The sequence below is a fragment of the Heterocephalus glaber genome, unplaced genomic scaffold, assembly GCF_053883595.1.
Source record: "Heterocephalus glaber isolate CG9 unplaced genomic scaffold, H.glaber_assembly_v1.0 deba00001577, whole genome shotgun sequence".
In the NCBI taxonomy this organism is placed as follows: domain Eukaryota; kingdom Metazoa; phylum Chordata; class Mammalia; order Rodentia; family Bathyergidae; genus Heterocephalus; species Heterocephalus glaber.
Window position 1 is genome coordinate 8,596,192 of NW_028258358.1, and position 25,977 is coordinate 8,622,168.

A 25,977-nucleotide genomic window follows, 5' to 3' on the forward strand; every position below is an offset into this window, starting at 1 on the left:
TGTTGCCTTGGCTTTCTGTAAGCTTCTTAAGGGAATGGACTGTTTTTGTATGGCATGGCTCTTTTGTTTCTGGCAGTGGAGTCTTCTTGTGTTGCCCAGGCTGACCTCATAAACTCTTTGACTCAAGGTATCCTCCCGCCTGAGCCTCCCCAGTAGTTGGGACTACAGCCACAGACCACCACACCCAAGGGGACTGTTTTTATCAATCTGTGTATTTCCTCTGGTTAATACAAAGCCTGTTTTTAGTAGGTAGTAAATAGTTGTTTGTTGAAAGATTTGTTTCTGGGATTTTTGTTTGGTTTATTTTTTTAGGACAAATTCTTGCTATGTTCTGGTCTGGCCTCAAACTGTGGAGCCCAGGCTGGGCTTAAATTCATATCCTCTTGCTTCAGCCTCCCAAGGCTGTGGGATTACAGTCATGCACCATCATACTTGGCTACTTCCTGGTTATGATGGGCTAAAGTATGTTAGAAAATTGGGAAATGTTAGGGTAAACTTGAAGCACTATGGAGGTCCCTACCAAGAAGACCACCTAAACAGATAACTTTGATACTTCCCTGAACATGACCTGTAATAAGTATTATTAGAAAGCAACTCAGTGTATATGTGTATGAATTTGTGTATGTGAATCTTAAACAGTTAATTCCCTTGCTGTGTATAGTGCATTGTATTACTTACAAATCTGTTGTTTCTTTTCTCTTCCTCCTCCTCCTCCTCTTCCTCTTCCTCTTCCTCCTCTTCTTCCCCACCCCTTCTTCAACAGGATCTCTGTATATATTCAGGCTGAACTCCCTGGGTAGCCCAGGCTCACATTGATCTTCCTGCCTCAGCCTCCTGAGTATTGGAATTATAGGTGTGCACCACCATGCACAGTTTTTCTTTCTGTTTTCTTAATACTACCTGCACCAGGTGTGGTGGCACACGCCTATAATCCCAGCATTCAGAAGGCCAAGATAGGAGGATTACTATGAGTTGGAGGACAGCCTAGGCTACATAATGAGTTCAAGGCCAGCATGAACAACATGATGCCCAGTTTTAAAAAAAACAGCCCTGGACAGATATGTAACACATTTTCTCTCTGTAGCTCCTCTGTGAGAAACTGGCTTAGGGATTGAGAAGAGAAGAAGGGTGAAAAAAGTAGGAATGAGTGAAGACTGTTGGAGAAATACAGAGTCACAGAATGACTCTTGTTTACAAGTCTAGAATTGGAGCTGGGCATGGTGGTACACGCCTGTAACCCAGCATTACACAGCAAGACCTGTGTTTATATTTACAAACTGTTGCTTTCATTAATATTAAAGAAACTTCTTGTTCATACAAAGAAAAAAGAACAAAAAGTGTAGACTCTTCCCCGGTGATATATATCTACCATCTGCTGGAGCAATGCTAATCCGATCATTATGTGATTGCTAATTAATTCAGTGTGCCACTGAAGCAGTTGATAGATACATTTTCCCATATTTTTTCCTGCTTTTTTCCTGCTCCTTTGAACAGTCTTGAATCTGCCATGGTTTCTTAAATTGGTCAGAATTAGTACTATTTACAAATTTGAATAAACTAGTCTCTGTTCTGATCCACTAAATTACCTCAATCAGATCCCCACTATTTTTATTCTTTATCTAGAGAATTGTTTACCCTTCATTTTCACACCAAAAAAAAAATACCTTTCCAATTTCATAGTTTTTAAATTCCATTCTTTTAAAAAATAAATGTTTTGAACTTTGTTACTTTTTTGAAGATCTCATACCCATTTGTTAATTTTTTAAAATTTTTTTCTGTAGCTTTTGCTTTTTTGCATTTTTTTATTTTATTGGTACATTTTAGATATACATAATGATCACATTCATCATAGGGAATTTGTACCTGTACATGATATATCTTGCTGCTTCTTTTTTTCCCCTCCCCTCCCTTCAGCCCCTCTTCCCCTCCTTATTTACAAAAGCTTTGTTTTTATTTTTTTCCTCCTATTCTTTTTTTTCTTGTCCCTTCTTTCCTTTCTCCCTGCCCTCTCCCTTATTGTTAACTCTTTTTTTTAAGCAGTGACCAAATTTATTCGAGAAAGCAAAGGTGAAGTGTGGGGGAGAAACTGGCTCTGCAGAGCAAGCTTGGGGCGAGTAAGAAAGGAAAAAGTAAGATAAAAGAATACTCTGGAGTTGGAGCCGGGGATTTAGCTCAGTGGTTCCGCCGCCTGCTGCGCAAGCGCAAAGACCCAAGCTCAATCCCCAGTACCAAAAAAAAAAAAAAAGAATACTCTGGAGAAAGCAGGGTGGGCTATTGTGAGGAAAGCCACCGTAGCCCATTTGTTAATATTTTTATCCAGTTATACGTCCTCCTGCCTCAGCCTCCAGAGTGCTGTGGTTATAGGTGTATGGCACCATCCTAGCTCTGTAGACATGTTTCTCTTTTTTTTGTTTGTTTGTTTGGTACCGGGGATCAAACTCCAGACCTTATGCTTTTGAGGCAGGTGGTGGAACCACTGAGCTAAATCCCCAGCCCCCCTGTAGACATGTTGAGGGACTGTAATAACCTGCAAGATTTCCCATTGTATAAAAACTGGTACTTCTCCCCAAATAAATTTGTTTCCTTAGAGCTTGTAAAGATGGTGTTGTGAAGTGACTTAGCCCATGCGTGCCATTAGCTCAGCAAAGAAACAAAGTAGAGTTAGGAAATCACTTCATCTGGGGTGTTAGGCAGTGCTGAGAGCAAATTTATTTATTCTCTCGGCATCTATTTATTGAGCTTACTGTATGCTGGCCTTGTTCTTAGTGCTGGAGATAGAGAAAAGGGCAAAAAAATCCTTTGGCGCTTATGTTGTAATTGGGAGTAAGTCAGGTTTGGTTTTTATTGGTTGGTTGGTTTGTCTGAAAAAATAATCCATTTAATTGAAAAACCCAGGGGATACTACTCTACTCCCCTTGATAAGGAGCTAATAAGACCAGACCCTCTATATCACTTCATAGCCACTTCAGATACTCTTCACAAAGACAATTCCCAGGACCTCAACAAAAGCAATGCCCAAGACTGCTGCGGCCACCAACAGCACATTTTTTCTCAGCCAATTCCCAGTCTTCACACAGCCCTCAGTGTGGATAGAATGCTCCTTGATGTCACTGCTACACCCCACGGTGACACTGACACATCAGGAGTCAGGAACTCGGCCCTTGCCCATGCCAGGGATGTTCTCCCAATCTGTGAAGTTAGCAGCCCCACAGCACACAAATTGTGCCACAACTTGTCAGAAATGCAGCTGTATCATTGTTTTTGGCGTAATTCTGCATCTGCTATCAAAAGTCCTTAAGCTCTGCTCTCACTTTGTCTCTAAAAACATAGCCAGTGATGGCTGTGGCCACCTCCACTAGCATGATAAGAGACAGGAAAATGACAAAGGTGATCATGAGACAGTAGTTCTCCTTGCAGGCCCCACAGCAGCCCACAAAGGCCACCAGGAAGAGGAAGGCCCCCACTGCAATGATGATCACAGGCAGCAGGCCGCCAGGAGTAGCCCCATGGCTCATGGTCCCACTCAGGATAGGCTTAACCACTATCCCCGCAGCGATCAAGCCCACTGCACAGGCACAAAACGGCAGCAGAAGGACGGAGAGTAAGAATTTGACACATCTCATTCCTCCTTCAACAGCCATCGCTGCTGGGTCCGGACTCCCCGAGGCTGTGCGATCCTCTCCCACCGAGGCTCTCGAAGCCAGGTCTTTTGGCAGGTAAAAAATAGACTAGATTAGAATCAAATGAGTTGTATGAAACTAGATAAGCAGGGAAGAGGGTTGTGACCATTCATACTCCCTGTGGTTCCCAGCCAAACAAGGATGCACAAAGCTCAAAGTGAATGCCACTATTCCCCATGGGTACCTTCTATATAGCATAGAATGGCTCTGAAGCATATTTCTTTGTAGAAAACTTGTCCTGTTTCTTTATTGTATGCATGCATGCCTATATGCATGTGCTTTAATCCATACTCTTTAGTTAGGGGCATTAAGAAGAGGGATTCTTGTAAGGGGTTTTGTTTTTTGAGACAGAGTCTTGCTATATAGCTCAGGCTGGCTTTGAACTGACTGTGTAGCCTAGGCTGGTCTCAAACTCACAGCAATCCTACTGCCTCAGCTTCCCAAATGCTGGAATTACAGGCATGTACCCCCATCCCCAGCTCAGAGAGGGATTCTTACCTGTTCATACCTTGTGTTGTTCTTAATACCACTTTCTTTTCTGTCACTGGAGCAGTACGAAGTATCAGCTGAACACATGACTCTCCAGAAGATCAAATCTCAGTTTGGACAAGTACTAGAGAGCAAATAATAACTTGGACATGAGGTTTTAACCTCTCTGTACCTCCGCATTTGCTTTTTGTAAATAGTTGTTAAATTCCAAATAAAACAAGTTTCAGTAAAATATTTCCTGGTCAAATGAATGGATTACTTCTATTTTTTAAGATATTGATTCATAACATCTAAGAGGGAAAAGCCAGAAAAACAATACAGAAGGGGAAAGAAAATAGCTTTTAAGATAGGCAGAGGTGATCTGAAAAGGCCACATGCAGTCTGATTCCTACTACATGGCACTCAGCAAAGGCGAGACTGAGAGAAACAGTGCGAAGACCAGCATCTCCAGAAGCTCAGGGGAAGGAAGAGCAAGGAGAGCAGCAGCAGGGATCCTTAGGGCGGCAGAGGCACTGTTTGTTCTGGTAACGGTGGGTCTGTGTCGGTACGGCTGTCTAAGCAACAGCGGTGAGCCGTGCCTCCAACTGCAGGCTTTGCCCTGGCTACTCTGGAGGCTGAGGCAGTAGGTTTGCTTAAGCCTAGATTCAGGACGGCCTTCGGGCGACACTGAGATCCTGTCTCTTGGGGAAAAAAGAATTTGTTTGAAAACAAAAAAGGCAAAGAATGATGAGATAGCAACTGGAATCTGAGAACAGCAGATAGAAAAGCGAGCAGAAAGGAAACCAGAGGGGAGTGTCAGTGACTCGTTTCTGGGTAGGCAGTTGCGTCAACTTTCTGTTTCTTGTTGCAGGGTGATGACCTTGCAGCTAGTTTCTTCCAATATGCTCAGGAAAGTAACTTTGGAGAAAAATTGTAACTTCACATCCTCACATAGTTAACAGAATGCACTTCTTTGTACTGTTTCGGACTTTGGGAGGCTTGGTTTTCCCTGCATGTCTGTGCTTGTTTTTCGTGCAGTCCCTCATCTCCCTTGGTGCTAGCATCCTCACCTGTTCTGTGGATGTGCCGGCCTGGTTGGGGTTAGACACGAATGGAGCACTAAGTGCTGTCACTGTAGCTTCTGCTTTTGAGACTATTCTGGTACAGAATTATAAAAAGTAATGTTTATTTTGATAGCGATGAACTACACTGTATTCATCTTCCTTGTGAATGGCTAACTTGTTACGTGAACAAAATATTCATTACAGGTGTGCATCTAATCTTGCCAGATACTTAAACCAAGAAGTCTTTGATATGGTTTATCTGAGGAGGAAAAGTCAATTTTCATGGATCCAGGATGATGTGCTAGAATCTCTTTAAGCCATGTTTTTATAGGTTCAAATATTAGGTCATATGAGTGTGCATGTATGTGATCAAATGTCAACCACTACCAAAGTGAGGAAGACAATTTATTATTTATAAATTATATTGTTTATATGGCAAAAACATAAGGTAATTGTCTACTCTGTTTACTTGAGTGTGCCATGTAAGTGGCTATATAATTTTTTTCATTTAAGAGCTATGTTCAAGTTGTACAAATTCTTAACATACAAAATGTCAGCACTGTTATACAGTGAACAACTTTAAAATTAATTTCTCAGGGGTGGCTTTGAAAGAGAAATTTCTAACACATGAACTTGAAAACTATGTGCTCTGACTCTAATCTGTTACCCTTCCAGGTCTCGTAGGCCTTTCGTTCCCATTAGATCTGCACTCTCTTTGAACTCATTACGAGTTGCAGTCTCGTAAATGCTTCGTATTTTTCCAATCTATCCAGCCCTCCTGTTTTTACCTCTGTTCCTGCCCAAGCTGGGACCTTATCTACCATCTGAGCCCCAAAGTTCACTAGCATTCTAGGCTGCATTGTTGCCAAGTTCGTCTGTGAGGTGTTCCTTGATCATCTCCACCTTTAGCACAGTATTTTACAATCTGATAGTTACTCTATAAATATTTAATGGAAGGAAAGAGAGGTTTTTTTTGTTTTGTGCCAATGTGCTGAAAAGTTGTTGCAAAAATCTGTTGCTTTTGCTGCTTGGAAGCATTACAGATTTCTGTTGAACATCAACCAGGCCCTCACCAGCATTGGCCCGCTTTTTTACTTTTCTGCATCTCTTCTGTTTCCCACTATTTGCTTTCCCAGTCATGAACTCTCCTATCCATTCATCCTGGCTTCTGTCTCCTCACTGTAGCTGAGCCATCTAAACTGATTTTCCTTGCTCCCCTTTACTGGAGGATCTTTCACTACCTTCACTTATTCTTTTTCTCTTTTCCTCCCTTCAAACATTTATATTATATTTATCATAATATCTCTGCCCTTGTCAGCCATGCCTCCCTCAGAGATTGCTAAAGGCCTCCCGGTTGCCAGTGTTTTCTTCATATCTGTCCAGTTTGGGGTGCCTGTGGCATGCCATTCTGTAACATTCGTGACATTAGAGAAATGTCATCTTTTTTTTTTTTTGGTACCGGGGATCGAACTCAGGACCTTGTGCTGGCAAGACAGGCACCAGAACCACTGAGCTAAATCCCCGGCCTGAAATATCATCTTCTTGTTGGTTTATAACACTGTCCTCCTGGCTCTGGTTCTGTCCCTCAGATAACTGTTTGGTCTACTTCACTGGCGTCTTCATCTTTTAACCCTAAGTGTAGATGCCTCTCACAGGTCTGCTCTTCACCCTGGGGTTGTACTTCACCAGAGGTTCTAAAGTGCTTATGAGCTAAAATCCAAGGTTCGTGTTTAAAATGTAGATTTCTCCTCTTTTTTTTGGTACCAGAGATCGAACACGGGACCTTGGGTTTGCGAGGCAGACGCCAGAACCACTGAGCTAAATCCCCAGCCCTAAAATATAGATTTCAATAGCCTACCTTCCGAGATCATGATGAAGTAGGTGTAGAACGAAGCCCAATAATCTACATTTTAACAGGCTCTAATAAAAGTGCCAAAGTGCCGCACTTTGCAAAAATAACACTATAATCCTGTCTACTTCAGTGACTACAGTCATTCCTTCCACGCTAGCTAGCTCTCCAACATTTTTACATCCTCCTCTCACAAACTTCTTCTCATCTGGCCATGTTTTAAGAACCTGAGGACCAGAAGCAGAGCTGATAATCAGTTATTCAGCATGCGTTTGGTTTGGGATATGAAATAACCAAAGGCTTGCAGAAACATTGTTGACCAGCTGCCGCCCCTGGCCCCTGAGTGTCACCCCCACTGTGTCCTCTCTGTGCTTCCCTCTCATGAGACCCGCTGGGCTGGCCCGCAGTCCAGCAGCCACAGTCCTCCCTGGCGCGACAGAGCTTCTCCAGGACCCTGGTGGTTGAACTGTGTGTGTTTTATACAAAAAGCAACTCGGTGTTAAATTGCATTCAACAGTGCTTTTGGGCAAGAAAGAACTGCTTTCCTCAGAGTTTCCATGAAAGTAAACTCCACAAGGAAAAAACTTCACATTTAGAGAAAACACAACATGGCCACCTTTATATCCTTTTTAAATTTTAAGAGAAAATATAATTTTAGATTATCATCTAGGAAGAATTTAAATTAGTATTTGAATCAAAATATATAATTACATTTTAATCAAGTGCTACTTTTCTCTGAATCATATATCCAAGTCACTGAAACAGAAGGAATAACAGTTCTCTAAAGTGTTGTGTCATGAGTTTAAACCTGAGTCATTTATTATATGTATGGTTCCTGAGTCATTAATTACTAAGGTTTTCCTATAAGGAAAAGATTACTAACAATAGGCAAAGTGAATGATTGTGAAACTTGGTAAATACTGATCACTGTAGTTACAGAAAGACTTTAAACCCATATTGGAAGTAATTAATTCAGTTCTGTTCAATTACATTTATTTCAGAAATAGAAATTATCATTGTCATACTTTTCCTGAGGAGTGAAGATAGATTCAGAGCTTGAGGATAGAACACTTGTCTAGTATGTACAAGACCCTGTATTGATTACCAACACCACAAAAAGGAGAAAGAAACAGATTTGGGTGATTTAAAAGCCTACAAACAGATTTATTAAAAAATTAGCCTGAAAACTGACAACAGTGTCTAATTTTTAATATCCAGAGAATGAGGGGTCCCAGTTTGTAAGGCTTTTGACCTTTACAGCACTAAAACCAAATACATGTAATTGCCATCATGAAAAAGAAATCGAACGAAAATGTGTAACTCACTACTGTCCTGCAACTGAAATTCGATTTGATAAGTTGCAAATACCTCGCTCTTGATGAAATTCCAGCAGTGTGAACATGCCGAGTCCTCCCCTGCTGCTCCTGCCCTGACTCCTCCCCAACGTGCACCCAGGGCTGTCTGCCTCTGAAGCACAAAGCAACCTGTCAGCTCAGTTTACTCAGCAGCAAGGGTCAATTCTGTGAAAACAAAGTGAAGGCAATTGTTTGATTTCATTGACTAGAGAGACCGGTTATACAGGTTAGGAGACCTTAATCCAGCTGCACAATTGAATGTCCATAAAGTAAATTAGTATAATAATAAGATCCCACATTTGAAAGAATGATTACCAAAGCAAAGAAGAGACACATTCACATTAAGACACAAAACCATGGAGCATATTTATGGTATTTTTTTTCTTTGTAGCTCTGCTTTCAAGATAATGAATTGTAACCTCCCCCCACAAAAAAATCTTTTCTTTCACTATTCATTTCCATTTCCTTAAGGTTTTCCTGCACTATATAGTTCCTATAACCATAAGAATTTTTTTTTTGGGTACCGGGACTCGAACTCAGGTCCTTGCACTTGCAGGGCAGGCAGCCTAACCATTGAACTAAATCCCCAGCCCAAGAAATTTTTAATACAATCTATTTTTTTCTGATATAATTCAGATGAATAAATGCTTCCATAAGGTGGCCGTCCATCCGCAAGTGGACATTCTCCAACAGTCGGTGCCATCTCGGCCTCCCTCTGTTTCTCCCCTCCTTCCTCTCTGAGCCTGGCTGATAACAGCAGAGTAGCATTCTCACTGCGCCTCCCACTGTCCCTCCCACTGTCCCCATGGTGCTGCTCATTACTTCTTCACTTCCTGAGCTGCTAATCACTTACTGTTTTATTAAAATGGAGGGAAACCAAAAAATTAAAATGCTCAAATAAATTGTATCCTTAGGGCTTAATTTTTATAAGTATGTAGAGCTCATACATATAATTCTTTTTTTTTTTTTTAACAGCGTTTCATTATGTAGTTCAGGCTAGCCTAGAACTCATTATGTAACCCAGGCTGGCCCCAAACTCAAGATCCTCCTGCCTCAGCCACCCAAAATATTATTCATCTGTTGGAAAGGAAAAAAAGAATACAGATCATTTCTTATCCCAGAAAAACAGCATATCTTTAGTCTCAATTGGATTTATTAGTGATTAGTAGGAAAGGGGAAATTTTTAAATGTATATAAAAGGGTAGAAATTTGTGGTCAGAGAGCATCTAAAGCTCATCACGATCTTGTTCTATATCATAAAATTCCTTCTATCTGACTTCTCCACATCTTCCTCTTTTTCCGCTACTGGAAAAAAATATTCATCAAGAAAATATTAATTTGGGCCAGGGATTTAGCTCAGTGGTGCCACGCCTGCCTTGGAAGCACAAGCAAGGTCCTGAGTTTGATTCCCCAGTACTGAAAAAAATATTTATATATTAATTTAAAAGACATCTACAAGGGCCGGGGATTTAGCTCAGTGGTTCCACCGCCTACCTCGAAAGTGCAAAGACCCGAGTTCAATCCCCGGTACCAAAAAAATAAAAATAATAAAAATAAAAGAAATCTACAATGCAAGAAAGATTTATTACAGCATTATTTGTACTGTCCAGAATTGACAACATTCTAAATGTGTTTTATTATAAGCACGGTAATTAAATTATATATTGTCTGATATGTTGTATGAGAAAACATAAAGTACAATTGTTCATAATACATTAACAATGAACAATCCAAAAAAAATTAAGAAAACAATTCCATTTACAAATAGTATCAGGAAGAATAAAATACTTAGGAATAAAATTAGCCAAATAAGCAGAAGATGTTCCGTGTTCATGGAGGAAGACTTAATGCTGACAGTGCTGTGCAGATAGTTACAGGTGAAGTGTGGTCCCTGTCTTAAACTCAGTGGAGTTTTTACAGAAATAAAAAAGCCTACTCAAAATTCCATATGGAGCCGGGCGTGGTAGCGCACACCTGCAATCCCCAGCACTTAGGAGGCTGAGGCAGGAGGATTGCTGTGAGTTCAAGGCCATCCTGGGCTGCATAGTGAGTTCAAGGCCAGCCTGAACTACATAGAGACCCTGTCTCTCTCTCTCTCTCTCTCTCTCACACACACACACACACACACACAAATTCCATGTGGGACTTTAAGGGACCTCCATTGGCCAAAGCAATCTTGAAAAGAAAGCAAATTTGGAGGACTCCTACTTCCAGATATCACCAAGCTACAATTATCAAAACAGTGTGTTACAGGCATAAAGACAGACATATAGACCAGTAGAATTAAAAAACAAAGAGCTCAGAAATAAACATTGATTCACATATTTTTTAATGTTTGGTTTAGAGGTGGGAGTGGTAGGTGGGAGTGGTGGTGGTGGTGGTGGTTATTGAGACTAGATCTTGCCTGTGTAGTCCAGGCTGGCCTCAAACTCAAGATCTTCCCTCCCCAGCCTCATGAGTGCTAGGATTACAGGGGTGCACCACCACACCCAGCTGGATTTTTGGTTTTTTAGTCCTGGATATTGAACCCAGGGCCTCAAGCACCTCTAAGCTGAGACTCAATAACTAAGCCGCATCCTCAGCCCTTTTTTTGCCAGGGGTGGGGTGGTGGGGGAGCAAGGTCTCACTAAGTTGCCCAGGTTATTCTTACACTTGTGATCCTCCTGCCTTTGCTCAAAAGTAACTGGGATTGCCAATGTGCCCCCATGCCTGCGGAATAAAGTCTGGTTCCTTTTTACAAGGGTGCCAGCACCATTCGTTGTGGAAATTATAGTCTACTCAACAAATAGACCTAGTAGAACTGGATATCTTCATACAACAGAATGAAGTTGGACCCTGACCTTATATCATGTACAAAAACTAACTCTACAAGTGGATCAAAGACCTAAATTTAAGAGCTACAGGTATAAAATTCATAGAAAAAAGCAAGAGACAATCCCTATGAATTTCAGGTTTGGCAGTGGTTGGGGCCAGGGATTTAACGCAGTAGTTCCTCCACCTGCCTCTCAAGCACAGGCGCCTGAATTCAATCCCTGGTACGGGAGAAAAAAAAAAGATTTGGTAGTGGTTTTTTTCAAAAAGACAAACACAGGGTCAGGGATTTAGCTCAGTGGTGCTGCCGCCTGCCCCACAAGCACAACAACCTGAGTTCAATCCCCGGTACCAAAAAAAAAACAACAGACACAAAAGAAAAAAAAAAATAGATAAATCAGAATTCATACCTATAAAAATTTGTTCACAAACAAGGCAAGGATGGTCAGTTTCACAGGTCTTATTCAATGTAGTTCTTGAAATGTTAGGTAATTAGCCAAGAGAAAAACTTAAAGGAATACAAATAGGAAAGGAAGAAGTCAAACCATCTTGATATGATATGATCCTATATTTAAGTCTCTAATAGGCCAGGGATTTAGCTCAGTGGTGCTGCTGCCTGCCTCAAAAGCTCAAGGTTGTGAGTTCGATCCCCGGTACAAAAATAAAGTCTCTAAGGACTCTACCAAAAGACTTTTACGATTGATAAATGAATTCAGCAAAGTAGCAGGATATAAAATCAATATGAAAAGCAATAGCTTCACTGTACACCAATAGGACTAAGAAATCAGAAAGACAATTCCATTCACAATAACACCAAATAAAATAACATACCTAGGGATCAGTCTTAACAAAGAAGTAAAAGAGCTCTACAATGAAAATTTCAGTAACAGAAAATAGCATGGTGGGCCCGGTATGTGGCTCAGTGGCCTGCCTGGCAAGTACAAGGCCCTGAGTTCAATTTCCAGTACCAAAAAAAAAAAATGAAAGAAAGAAAGAAAAAGAAAGTAGTATAGTAATCACACAAAGTAGACATGTAGACCAAAGTAACAGGCTAGAGGACACAGAAACAAACCCACATAACTACATCCATCTCATTGTAGACAAAGGAGCCAAAAATATATCTTAGAAAAAAAACAACCTCTTTAGCAAATGTGTTGAGAAAACTGGCTATCTAGTTGTGGAACACTGAACCTAAATCCCTAGATCCCTCTCTCTCACCTTGCACAAAAAATTAATTTAAAAATGAAGGATTGGGCTGGGAATTTAGCTCAGTGGTTCCGCCGCCTGCCTCACAATTGCAAGGTCCCAAGTTCGATCCCCAGTACCCCAAAAAAAAAAAAAAATGCAGGGTTGAAGGGAAAGGAAGGGAATGGGGGGGGAAAAAAGAATCAAGTTATATTATGTACAGGTACAAATTCCCTGTTATGAATATAGTCAATATGTATGACAAATATGTACTAATAAAGAATATAAGTTTTTTAAAAATGGATCAAAGACCTGAAACTTTGAAAGTACTAAAAGAAAACATAGGACAAACACTTGAAGCAATACGTATAGGCAAAGACTTCCTGAATAGAGCCCCAGTAACACAAGAAATAATAGCAAGAATCAACAAATGGGACTACATTGAATTTAAAAGTTTCAGCATAGCAAGGGAAACTAACAAAGTGAAGACAGCCTACAGAATGGAAAAAATCTTTACCAGCTACTTTTCCAACAGAGCATTAATATATAGAATTTATAAAGAACTTTAAAAACAACACCAAAAATTCAGTAAATGAGCAAATAAATAAACACTCCCAAAAGAACTTTATTATAAATGCCCAATAAATTTTGGAAATATGTTCAACATCACTAGCTATTAACAAACTGCAAATCAAAACTACATTTAGACAGAATGACTATCAAAAATACAAAAAACATTAGCTGGGCATGATGATGCGTGCCTGTAATCCCAGCACTCAGGAGCCTGAGCCAGAAGGATCTGCAAATTTGAAGCCAGCCTGGGCTACATAGTTCAAAGCCAGCCTGAACTACATAGCGAGACCCTGCCTCAAAAAACAAAACAAAATGGTGGAAAGGATACAGGGAAATAAGAACACTTCTGCACTACTCGTGGATGTATAAAAATTAGTACAGCTGCTGTGGAAATCAGTATGGAGCTTCCTCAAAATCCCAAAACAAGAGCTACGCTTTGATCTAGCTGTATCATCGCTTTTCCACCTTTTGGCTAAGATCAAGTGATCCTGCTGCACCACTTCTTGGTATACACCTCAAACAGTTAAGTCAGCATACCATAAGGATCCCTGCATACCCATGTTTATAGTAGCCAGAATGTGGGACTAGCCTAGATGCCCAGCATGAATAGATAAAGAACATGTGGTATATATACACAATGGAAGAACAAAACAATGTCATTTGCAGGAAAATAGATCTGGAGAACATCGTGTTAAGCAAAATAAGCCAGGATCAGAGAGAAAAATATCTCATGTTCTCCCTAAAATGTAGACTCTAAAAAAAATGACAAGAAAGTAGAAGGGAAACTATTGTTAGACAAGAAGAGGGGAACAAGAAGGAGGAGGAGGGGTGTAAAAAACAGGTAATGGAGGATCAATATAAGCAAAATGGACATATGGAAGTCCCCGTCAAAGTGAAGCCAGTGCAGAGGGCAGAACGAGGGACAGAGTGAAAATGATTCCTGTATGTTATTTGTTTGTATGAGTCTGTCCATGGAACCCATGAATCTGTATAACCCATTTTACAAAGTGTGAGACATATATATACTAACTTGTGCTTTAAGGGGCATTATTAAGAGAGTAAATAACAGCCCACACAATGAGAGAAAATATTTGCAAATTATATATCTAGTAAGAGTTTATTTTCCAGAATATATAAAGAATTCCTATAGCTCAACAACAACAAAAATTAAAATATGGCAAAAGACTTGAGTAAACGTTTCTCCAAAGAAATATAATAGCCTCTTGCACATGAACTAACAAGGGTTGGGCAGTATGTAGAGAAGCTGAAACTAATTAGATTGTTGGGAAGGATACAAAACGGTACTGTATGGCTTTTGTAGAAAACAGTCTGTAGTGCCTCAGAAACTTAAATATAGGATTAGGTAATGCCACCTGCTGCCAGGTAGATACTCAGAACAATTAAAATCAGGGTACGCAGGTATTTGTGCACTAAAGTTCATAGCAGCATTACTCAAAGTAGCCAGAAAGTGGAAACACCCAAGTGTCTGTTAGCAGGTGAACAGTAAACAAAATATGCTACGAGTGTACAGTGTGATACTATTCAGCATCACGGGATAAAGTTCTCATACATGGTACAAAACAGATGAGCCTGGAAACATTGTGTGGAGTGACATGAGCAGACACAAATAGGCACACACTGCATGATCACTTCTGTGAACTGTCCAGAACAGGCAAATTCATAGAGCCATCAAGTAGGATAGAGATTTCCAATGCCTGCAGGAGGAAAATTGGGAGTTTTTGCTTAATTGCCACTGAGTTTCTTTCTGGGCTGATGAAAATGTTCTGGAAATAGGTAGTGTAGATCTGGGGGTATAGTTCAGTGATTAAGGCCCCAAGTTCAATCCCCGGCACCACCACCACCAAAACAACACAAAGCATGTCGAACTACTTTGTCAGTAGTAATTCAACAGATGCTTTGAGACTGGGGAGTGTCCATATACAGTACGCATTTAACACACACCAGGCCCTTGACTCAATCCCTAACCCCCTCTCCTCAGAAAAGACAGTAGTGACGGCTATACCATATTGTGAACATCCCTAATGCCACCGAATTGTGCACTTAAAGATGCTTAAAGTGATAAATTTTATTTATATTTTAACCACAACTTAAAAAAATCTCTACATAGTAATGCAGGTGCATAAATCATATATTTTTAAAACAAGAGAATAAAAGGAAATGAAAATTACTAAATCAGCCAGTGTGGTGGTACACACCTGTAATCCTGGGACTCGGGAAGGCTGACAGAGGTTCTCAGATTTAAGCCCAGCCTGGGCAACTTAGTGTGACTCTGCCTCAAAATTTAAAATAAATAAAAAGTGCCAGGGATGTGCAGAGCTCGGTGCAAAGGCCCTGGGTTCTCAATCCCCAGTACCACCCAAAAGAAGAAGACAGATTGCTAAATTATGCTATGATTGTGTATTTTCAGTAGAAATAAAATTGAAATGAAAGATACTCCTTTTTAGCTAATTTGTGTGGAGCATTTTTAATGATTTTAGTTTGTTGTCACATTTCCTAAAGTTTAATGAAATGTGTGTTTCTTTAGCGTGACAGAGCCAATTCGCTGTTAAACCAGACTGAACAACCTTACAGATACCTGATTGAATCAGTACGTCAGAGAGATTCTAAGATTGATTCGCTGATGCAGTGTATAGCACAACTCGAGAAAGATGTCAGGTAAACCATCTACACATCTTTTATTTGAACAGGAAAGGCACTGTAAACATATTGCTGCTATTGAATTTAGATCGTAAACTGTGAGGAGATTTTCATAATGAAAATGATCTTAAAGAAGATGCAATGAGACTTCTGCATCTCTTAGCAAAACCACATGACATCCCATCAGGTGTGCACTTCCCCCCTTGGGATCTGAAGTCTCAGCATGGAACACTCCAGCCACGGGAGGTGACACAGCAGCTCTCCTGTCCTTGGTCCCCTGGGGTGAGAGTTGCCCTAAAGACTATGTACAGCTCCAGTGTGGAGTTAAAGTGGCTTTTACAGGTCAGGTGTACACACTGACATAGATTCATGTTGACTTTGCCAAGGAATTTTTTAGGCTTTTCTTCCGTGACACTTACATGAAGTAACCCATGAATTATCTCAATGTAAACAAATAAATTCTTTTCACTTCCTTAGTTTAAAATTGTTTTCTTTTTGAGACCTTATCCAAAGACTTGCTCCACCTGTTAGTCACTCGAATTCTTTACCTGTTCATCTGCATGATCATTTTAGTTTTTTAAACTGAAGTAAGATTGATGCTATGTGTTGTAAAAAAGGCTTTAACTCATGAGTGGTTGGTTAGGTGGCTTACTTATTATATTTTAAGATTATTGTAAAATTCTTATTATGATAATGTACATTTTTCAGGATAAATTATTAACCCATTGTAAATGTAGGAGCAAAGGATGGTGGGAACAACAAATGTTAAATTAAGAAACTGGAAAACAATAAAGAAAAGATGATTATTAATAATAATCCTGCTTTTTCTAAGGTGTACAACCAAATAAGTAAACTCTTAATGATTAACTCCAAAGTATAAGTGGGATTTTTTTTTTGAGGGATCAATGAGAATAATTTTCATCTCTCATTTTCACCACACCAAAATAATTTGTTCAGAGCTTTACTCATGATCTGAATTTTTTGAAAATATGATAAAATAATTTAAAATCATATATGTGTTTTGAACATCAAAATAAGTAACTTATTTTTAGATTAAAGTTAAAATATATTTATAATATATTTTGCTATATTTATCAATTAATAATTATAAATATATATCAGACAATAGATACAATGTCTTTCATCATCTACTGGGGACTTGGTTATCTTAGGGAAATTGAAGGAGAAGCCTCAAATTGAACTTTTCTTGCTATGTGATATATTTATTATATTTGAAAAATTTTTTCAATTGTACTTACCTTATAATCTTAAAGAAGCTATAGAAAGGCTTAGAAAATTTACGTCTTATAATTGATTTTAAATATTATTTGTATACTAATATTGTTAAGAATGAAGATAGCTGAAATGTTTAAAAAGAGAAAAATAATAGCTAGCTATAGGAGCAATTAAGATGAACAAATTCCACCCTTATTAAGGGTTGTTAAGCAGCTTATTCGTGTTTTGTTTGGGTATTTGAGGGGTTGTTTTTTATTTCATCTTGTTTTTTTGGTTTTTTTTTTCTTTTTTGTTGGGGTTTTGAGGCAGGGTCTCAATATGTAGTTCAGGGTGATCTTGAGCCCACTGTGTAAACCAGGCTGGCCTCAAATTCACAGCAACCCTCCTGCCTCAGCCTTCCGAGAGCTGGGATTATGGGTGTGCACCACCATGTCCAGACAGCAGTTTATTCACTAAGAACATACAGCTTTGCAGCAGAGCCAGAATTTGAATCCATATCCATCCACTTCCTAATTCTGTGCTCTTAACCATTATGTTATATTGCCTCCCTATGTTCTATTCCAAATATGGATAATTTTTCATTAATACAGTCAAGGAATTGAAGCCAAAAACAATGTAGAATAGTAGTTAAAAGTAGGGATTTGATGGGGCCGGGGATTTGGTTCAGTGGTTTCACCGCCTGCTGCGCAAGTGCAAGGACCAGAGTTTGATACCCGGTACAAAAAAAAAAAGTAGGAATTTGATTTGATAATTGTTGAAGCTGGGTGACAGATACATTTTTGTTATATTTTCTCTCTGAAAATTCTTTGATAAACTTGTCTTTGTTTTGTTTTGTTTCATTTTGTTTTTTAATATTTTAAAAGAGACTCCAGGCTCTCTGGGTAGGTTGCATGGATTAAAATCCAGCCCAGAACAGTACTTAGCTTTGGCTTGGGGCAGGTCGGTGAGATGAAAACCTCCATTGTGCCATAGGACTTCCTGTGATGTAAAAGTAGCTCCTGTCTGCTCTGTGCAGTAGTTGCCACCTGCCATCCGCAGTGAATGCGCATTTGGAATGTGGCTAGAGTTCCTGGGGAGCCACATTTTTAATTATAACTAAATTAGGTTAATCTTAATTCTAGCTGCCACTGTGACTAATAGCGATGGTATTGAACAGCACAACCACTTCCTCACCTGCGAAGTCAGAGTGATGTTAATAGCACCTCACTGATATGGCTGTCCTATGGGTTAAGTGACGTGAGTTTTATAATACATGTAGCATAGTGCCTAGACGTTATAGATGCTCAAGAATGTTTGCTTTCATTAATATCTATATTACCATTAACAAGTCTCTATATTGATAATTATTTTTTAAAGGAGAAATAAGCTGGACATGGTCGTACACACCTGTAATCCCAGCTACCCAGAAGCTGAGGCAGGAGAATTGCAAGTTTAAGCCCAGTTAGGATGACTTTGTGAATCCCTCTTTCAAAATAAAAGTTTAAAAAACATTAGGGATGGCCAAGCATAGTGACACATGCCTGTAGTCCCAGCCCTTGGGAGGCTGAGGCCAGCCTGGGCTACACAGTGAGTTCAAGGCCAGCCTGAACTAAATAGCAAGACCTTGTCACAAACCCTCCCCTCAAAAAAATCACTAAGGATGTAGCTCATTGGTAGAATACTTCCCTCGCATGTGTAAGGCCCTCAGTTCAATTCCAATACCACAAAAACAAGAAAAAAAACCCTGACAGATACTTCTCAAAATATGTTAGATTTGGGGCTGGGGATTTATCTCAGTGTTTCCTGCACCTGCCTGGCAAGCGCAAGGTCCTGAGTTTGATCCTTGGTACCCAAAAAAAAAAAAAAGTTAGATTTGGACAAAATTAAGCTATAAATTATAAAATTATATATAAAAGCTATACCAACTATGGAAGTAACTACCAAAATTTTGTTTGCTAAATATCTCAGTCCTTTAATACTGTTTCATAAATTTACTGTATATTTCAGAAGATTCTGAGCTCTTATTTTAAAACATGAAACCTTGCTGTTAATCAAAGCAACTACCTTGCAAAGTGAAAATGTGAAGTCTTCAGTAGTCTGACCGTGGCACTGAGATGCTGCTGTCAAGGTGCCTGCTTCCACCGAATCAGGGAGAGGGGAGAGGGGAGGGCCCGGGCCCGCGCATGCAGCGTGTGTGCCCTTGGTTCTCCCCTACTCTGAGCCAGTGGGTTTCCTGGAATGGAGTCATCCTGGCTTTTGAGTACAGTCAGCCTGGGTTCTTTTCTCCTGGTGAATGTGTCTGTGAAGTGTGGTTATTAATGTGAATCTCAAGGGGTGGCAAAGGAAAATACTGTATATAAAGCTTCTAGCGCATCAAAGAAATTCCATACATGTTACTTCCCCTATACTTATCCTTTATTAATTCAAAATTTAAACATTAGATGGTCATCCAAAAGGGTTACTAAGTTATGTTTCTTGAAAAATCCTATTTCCCTCTGGTGGTGTTTATTTTAATTATAAAGAATATTTACATCAGCCATGAATATAAAAAGTATCTCACATAAAATAAGAGCCCTGTAAAGAACTGAATAATTTTATGCTTTTTCTTAGCATAATTAAACAATACCACTAAACGACATTCATTCTTTGCAAACTTAGCCATTTATACAATATGTTCAGTTTCTACAAAGGTGAGAATAAATTCACACTGAAAAAAGTCATTACAAATGTGTTAAAAGCTAACATTTGAGCTGTCCCTGGTAACTGCTTCAAATTTCCCTGTCGTTACAATAATAATCCATTCTAAAAGTGGTGTTGTTCACTCTCCTCTGCCACAGAGACATCTGGGTTTGATCTCTACTTCAGCACTGAAGGAAGCCTGGAAAGAGAAGAATTAGCATAAATTTTCTTTCCCTGTTGTCAGTTTATTCTTAACTAGTAGTTAAAAAAGAAAAAAGACCACATTGTCAACTTCTCTTACCAAGGCTAAGCCAGAGTAAATTGATCCAGGAAGTTAAGGAATAACATATCAGGAACATGTTTTCATATAGCAGGTGAAACAGAGTCATAAACGTGAATTTCTGAGTAATAATTAACAGTGAATTGAACAATTATGGGTGTAATATAACATTCAAGGTAGATGTGCTTATAAGGAGATTTGTTTTGTAGTTGTTTTATGAGTCACACATAGAAGCTTTGTATTTTTTAAGGTAAGTTTCCACTCTTATGAAATATGTCTTACAAAGACTAAACTTCTATTGAGTAATCACATATGTACTAGCAGAACAGTGAATATAATAATCATCATATTAGGTTTTAGGGACCCACTTTGTCAAATGTAGTGCCCTTTGTGGTTGGAGTATATTATAACAAACACTAAAATCAAAAGTATGTCCTCACACATTCTAATCACAGAAATGTCGTCCATAGAGTCCGTAGATAGTATTTGTGGTAAACTGACATCTTTTAGATAGGACACAGTTGCTCTGTAAGCCAATTTATCCACCTACTTTTTATTCCATATGGGGGGGCTTTTAACTATAGAATATTTACTTTATTCTTGAAAAGTTAAACATTACATATGAAGCATTTCTAAAAAATTAGTCAAAATCTTGTAATTTAATGTTCCATCCGCATTGTACTACATTTTGTGTACTGTCTGAACAGAGAGGGAGGGTGTGTGTACGTGTGTCCTGCATGTGAACTAACATTTACATGGTGTGTAGGTGTGTGCGCTTGCATGTGAACACAGACACTTATGTGTTCCTCAAAAATTCACTGCTTTTATTTTAATTTTGAAGAATACTTTATCTTCAAAATGATTCCGGCTTCACATAGATGAGAATTTTAGAGTCACGGAAACATCTGGTCCTTACCATGCTTTAGGGACTGTGGCCGAGAGTGGCACTTAGTTTCCTCTACTCCACGGCTGAGTAGGATCTCTGGCGCCTAACTCTGAAAGTCAGTTTGTTTTTCTGCTGAGCTGCTTACCTTTATTGGTGCATAATTACTGTTTTCCTGTGAAGCCTGTTTTTCATCTAAGTTAGTAATACAGTATAGCATTTATGTAGAGTTTTATGTGTTCAATGCTTTATATAATCATTAAATAATTCACATAGCCCTGTGACACACACGAGCATTTTCCACTCTTACAGATGTGAGAGCTGAGGTTCAGTGTGGTGTGTGTTATGCTTTGTACCACACAGTTGAGTCAGTGGCACAGCTGGAAACAGCTGGAAGCCAGCCGTGCGCCTGGTCTTTCTTCTAGAGGACAAACTGTGACGCTTCCCAGGAGAGTTCCCAGTTACTAGGAAGGAGGAATATGTAGGCTCTTCCTTCTGAAATCCTTGGAAATAGCAGTTCTTCTAGAGTGCCTGCTAGTACTCCTCGAATTAAAAAAAACAAAACAAAAAAAAACAACTGCCTCATATTGAAATAATTGGTGGCCTTCCATTTTCTTAAAGTATTACTTAAAGGTATCTTACCTCTTCAGCAAAATAATTCTTATTAATTTTACCCTTACATATTTTGCCTCAGCATTTGAGAAATTATGTCACTTTGATGTATTACTGCTTTTCTTAATTCTTGTATAGTGCTGTTTGAGTAGATTTAGAAGAACACTGCATATAATTGTTCTAGTTAACTTCTCTGTTGAATAATAAAACTATGGATAATAAAAAGCAGGTCCTAAATATTTCTCTTTTGAAGTATTAAAATGTCCTTCTTGTTAGGATCATAAACTAGCTTCTCACCTTTTTTTGTCAGAAAACAAGCCAAATGCAGCCGGGTGTGGTGACTCATACCTGTAATCCTGCTTCTCTGGGAGGCTGTGGAAAAGGCTTACAAGTTCAAACTCAGCCTGGGCAGTTTAGTCACTTAGTGAGACCCTGTCTCAAAAGTAAAAATAAAAAAAGTCTGGGTGTAGCTCAGTGTGAAGATCCTCGGTTCAATCCCCACTACTGAGAAGGGGAAAAATTTGAAAACAAATTATTTACCACAAACTGATTTGTTTACCTCAGTTATATACATAATAATTTAGAACATAGTAAATTATAAAGTGCTACTTTTAACGTTAAGGATATACTTGTATATATATTTAATTTGACTTCCAATATCTTGTGTTTTAATATTTTGCCTATATAAACATTCTTTTTCCTTTTAGATAAGTCCCACTTCCTCTTCTTACATTTTAGGAGTAAATAGTCAACTTTAATTTTTTGTTGTTGTTGTTTTGTTTTGTTTTTTTAATTTATTTATTTTTGTATTTTTGTTTTTTGGTACCGGGGATCAAACTCGGGACCTTGTGCTTGCGAGGCAGGTGACGGAACCACTGAGCTAAGTCCCTGACCCTTGTTTTATTTTTTGAGACAAAGTCTCCCTGCGTATTTGAGGCTGAACTTGAACTCACTGTATAGCCCAAGCTGACCTCAAACTCACAACAATCCTCCTACCTCAGCCTCCGAGTGCTGGGATTACAGATATGCACCACCATCCCCAGCTAGAAGTCAACTTTAAAACCCTGATTTTATCCCCCTAATAGGCAGAAAAGTGTTCTTAGAAAGCATCTCAGTTGCATTGTTGCATGGTTATTAAAAGAGTCTTCTCACTAAAGAACTTGGCCAGTCATTAAACATTCCAGTAACTGATTTGGTATCTTTCTTGACTACAGATTTAATTTATCTTTAATTCAAATGACTAGATTTATGTTTACTCATTTGCTATTTACTGTTTATTAACTAAATTTACACTGACATGATCACTTTTTAAAACTTGAATTTTTTTCCAGCAATTTAAATAAAGAAAAATCAGCTTTGCTACAGATGAAGAACCAAATGGCATTAGATTTAGAACAACTTCTAAATCATCGTGAGGTACTGTTCCATTTTGTAATCATTTTTACCATTTTAAGTATTTTCAAAATCCATATTGGTTTAAGATTATTGATATTATTGGTTTAAAATCGTTGGCTATGCTTATTAATGACTTCCCACATTTGGATCTCACTATGATCAACTTGGGATATACTTTATTTGTAGAGTTAATTTGTATTTCCGGAATGCTCCTTCTTGTTGACCAGTATTGATTTGTTCACTTCTCTGTCACTGAATTTCTACATTATTTAATCATTATCTGATGTATCTCTTTCTGCTGTGAGACAGTAAATTTCTTAGTGTACCTCTCTCTTATGTATCATTTTATGCCCAGTGTCCAATATTTAATATTCATGTTGAGCCTTAATGTTCGTAAAGTTTTTTTGTTTCTGACCAAAATTCCTTTAAAAATAATTCCCATTTTATAGAAGGAAAAATGAGTTTTAAATGGCTTGCCAAAAGCCAGTTAGTAACCCAAAGACATACCCAGTTTGGTTTTGCTTTGTTTTTTAGTTAGGTTTATTAAAGTATAATATAAAAACATTAAGATTCACCCTTTTTGTTTCTGTGCTTTTTGACAAATAGACACAATTGTGTAAATACTGTACCACCACAATCAAGTTATAGAATAATTTTACCACCTCAAGGAGTCTCTCATGCACTCTGTAGTTGAACCTTTTCCCCAATCTCCTACATTAACAACCACTGATCTATTTTCTGTACCTACAGTTTACCTTTTACAGAATGCCATACAAATGAAATACAATATGTAGCCTTTTAAGTCTAGCTTTTCACTTACTGAGTCCATTATATACACTCTATTGTATTGATGTTCATTTATTAATCCATTCACTACTTGATAGACATTTGAATTGTTTATGTTTTGGGACATTTAAAATAATATATTAACTATAATAACTTGTTAATCTGTAGTCAGGTTAATATTACACTATAAAATATAAGTAAAGCAACTGCAACCAACCATGTACAGGTTTTTGTGTAAATGTAAATTTCCACTTGTCTTGGAAACATACCTTGGAGCACAAATGCTGAGGTGAACGTTGCTGGGGTGTGTGTTTTAAGGAACTGCCCCAGGCTTTTCCAAAGTACTGTACTTTTGCAGTTCTCCCTGCACCACTTGAGAGTTTCGAAGCTATATACTCTCACCAGCGTGTGGTATTATTATGCCTAATGTTTTAGTCCTGAGCACTTTTACACATCACTGCCTTCTTTTAGCCATCTTTTTACCTTTTCTTTATTCTAAAAAAGAAATATTCAGAGTAGTTCATTGGTTTATGACTGTCCTAAAAACACTGTTTCCTACTCAGGAAAAAGTGTACCAAATGTTTGGGAATAAATTAACGGAAGAATTACACTGAGAGAGGTGAACAGTAGATTAGTGCCAGAAGCAATTCAAAGGCGCACATCCTGGAAATGGTGTCAGAGGAACTGCAGGGTCATTTCCATCTAAGGAGTGGGTTTGGGAGTAAGTTCTTTTAGGTGTCAGTAAGGTAATGAGTAAATGCATTAAGAAGGTGTCCCTGGACACGATTTAAGAGGAACTTTTAGGTAGATAATCTAACAAGGGCTAGGTAGAACTTTTCTAAAAATATTTATTCTTTCTTCTCACTTCTGACATCCTAGGCCATATCTAACATATATATCTAGAATTCTGCCTTCAAATAATTATTTCTTCCCTGTGGAAGCTTGATTCATGTACTGTATAGAATTTTCACGTTTTTAAAATTGGATTTTTTTTTTTTTATTGGTACCAGGGATTGAACTCAGGACCTTGCTCTTGTGAGGCAGGCACGGTGCCACTGAGCTACATCCCCGGCCCTTAAAACTGAATATTTGAGAAAGTAACTACAGTTTTGATGTCTATTCAGTTATATCAACTACATTTTTTCTCATAAAGTTGCATAAGTTATTTTTGTTCCAGAGGGGGAATTCTGATTTGATCTTAAAGGATTATACTAGAGCCTTAAAATATGCGTAATGTTATTTTGTTTATTTTATACATTGTACTTGAAAACACATATTCATGCATCCAAATAATAACTGAAGAGTTTTATTTAGTGGGCTGAGAAGAAATATGTTTAAGCATAAAAATTAAATACTAGCAAGATGAAACTACTCGTAGAAATTTCCTACTCCTACATAACATCAGTGAAATTTGTATGGCTTCATATCTAATTAATATTTATCAGTTGATTTTATGCATTGCACAGTATATCCTCACCTAAGTAATTATGGTTTGATAATCTAATGTTGAGGTTTAGCCAGATGTGGTGGCACACACACCCTCAGCACTCTGGGAAGCTGAAGCAAGAGGATCCCAAGTTCAAGGCCAGCTAATTTAGAGGATTCAGCAGGACCTTGTCTAAAAATTTAAAACTACAAAAAAGGCTGAAAATGTAGTTCAGTGTGAAAGTCCTGGGTTCAATTCCCAGTACCGTAGAATAATCATCATCATTATCATTATCATTGTCATTTAATTTGGGGGCTTTTCATGATGTCAAACATCTGAAAAGCAGCTTTTTATTCTTTTCAAAGCAAAATAAAAATTAAAGCTTAGTAAAACAAGCTCGAGGCAGGATTGCAAATTCAAGGCCATCCTGGACTACATAGATGCTATCTCAAAAAAAAAAAAGCGGTGATCCTAAACTGAATTGAGATCTTGTGCCTCTCCACACCTCTCCATTGCAAACTTGCAGTGTTTTGTCCTGCAGTTAATGAAGTCACGAAGCAGAGTAGGAAGGCTGGATGTGGCCCAGTGGTAGAGTGATTGCCTAGCATGCACATGGCCCTAGGTTTGAGTCTCAGCACCAAAAAAAGTCTTTGTCTCAGATATTCCACTTGGGATGAACAGAATTGCACCTATTTACAAAATTCCTTCCAGTAAGTCACAATATTGTTGTTATGCTCTCAGCTTTTTAAAAAGAAAATCAGCCAGGTATGGTGGGGAAAGCTGTAAATCCCAGCAGTCTGGAAGGCTGAGGAGGAGGATCGAAAGTTCAAGTCCAGCCTGGGCAATTTAGCAACTTTAGCGAAACCCTGTCACAAACTAAAATGTAAAAGTGGTGGTGAAACAGCTCAGTGTGAAGGCCATGGGTTCAGTGCCCAGTACCACAGGAGAGGAAAAAAGATCAAACTAAAGGTTGATGCAACCTTTCTTTGATTTGTAAAATTACTCAAGGCAGTTTACTGAGTACTTCACATAAATTATATAACTTACTCTTTCCTACA

At 38.5% G+C, this 25,977-nt stretch overlaps 1 protein-coding gene and 1 pseudogene across 7 annotated transcripts in view; one reads left to right on the forward strand and one right to left on the reverse strand.

Annotated features, from left to right (window-relative positions):
• The window catches only part of Pibf1 (progesterone immunomodulatory binding factor 1), a 220,034-nt gene that overhangs the window by 153,117 nt on the left and 40,940 nt on the right, over positions 1–25,977 (forward strand). For 4 of the 6 annotated variants that reach the window (XM_087192882.1, XM_021258673.2, XM_004845256.4 and 1 more), the window contains 2 exons: positions 15,531–15,661; positions 22,644–22,728. In XM_087192882.1, coding sequence (XP_087049008.1) covers positions 15,531–15,661; positions 22,644–22,728 — 216 coding nt within the window. Of the gene's footprint in view, positions 1–3,637; positions 3,717–4,233; positions 4,349–15,530; positions 15,662–22,643; positions 22,729–25,977 lie in introns of those variants that run through there. The other 2 variants (XM_087192884.1, XR_015443697.1) reach the window with 2 other exon arrangements.
• LOC147823494 (CD63 antigen pseudogene) lies at positions 1,775–4,351 on the reverse strand (annotated as a pseudogene). The gene is made up of 2 exons (XR_015443700.1): positions 4,179–4,351; positions 1,775–3,706 (listed from the first exon to the last, which is right to left on the reverse strand). The product of XR_015443700.1 is annotated as a CD63 antigen pseudogene (transcript).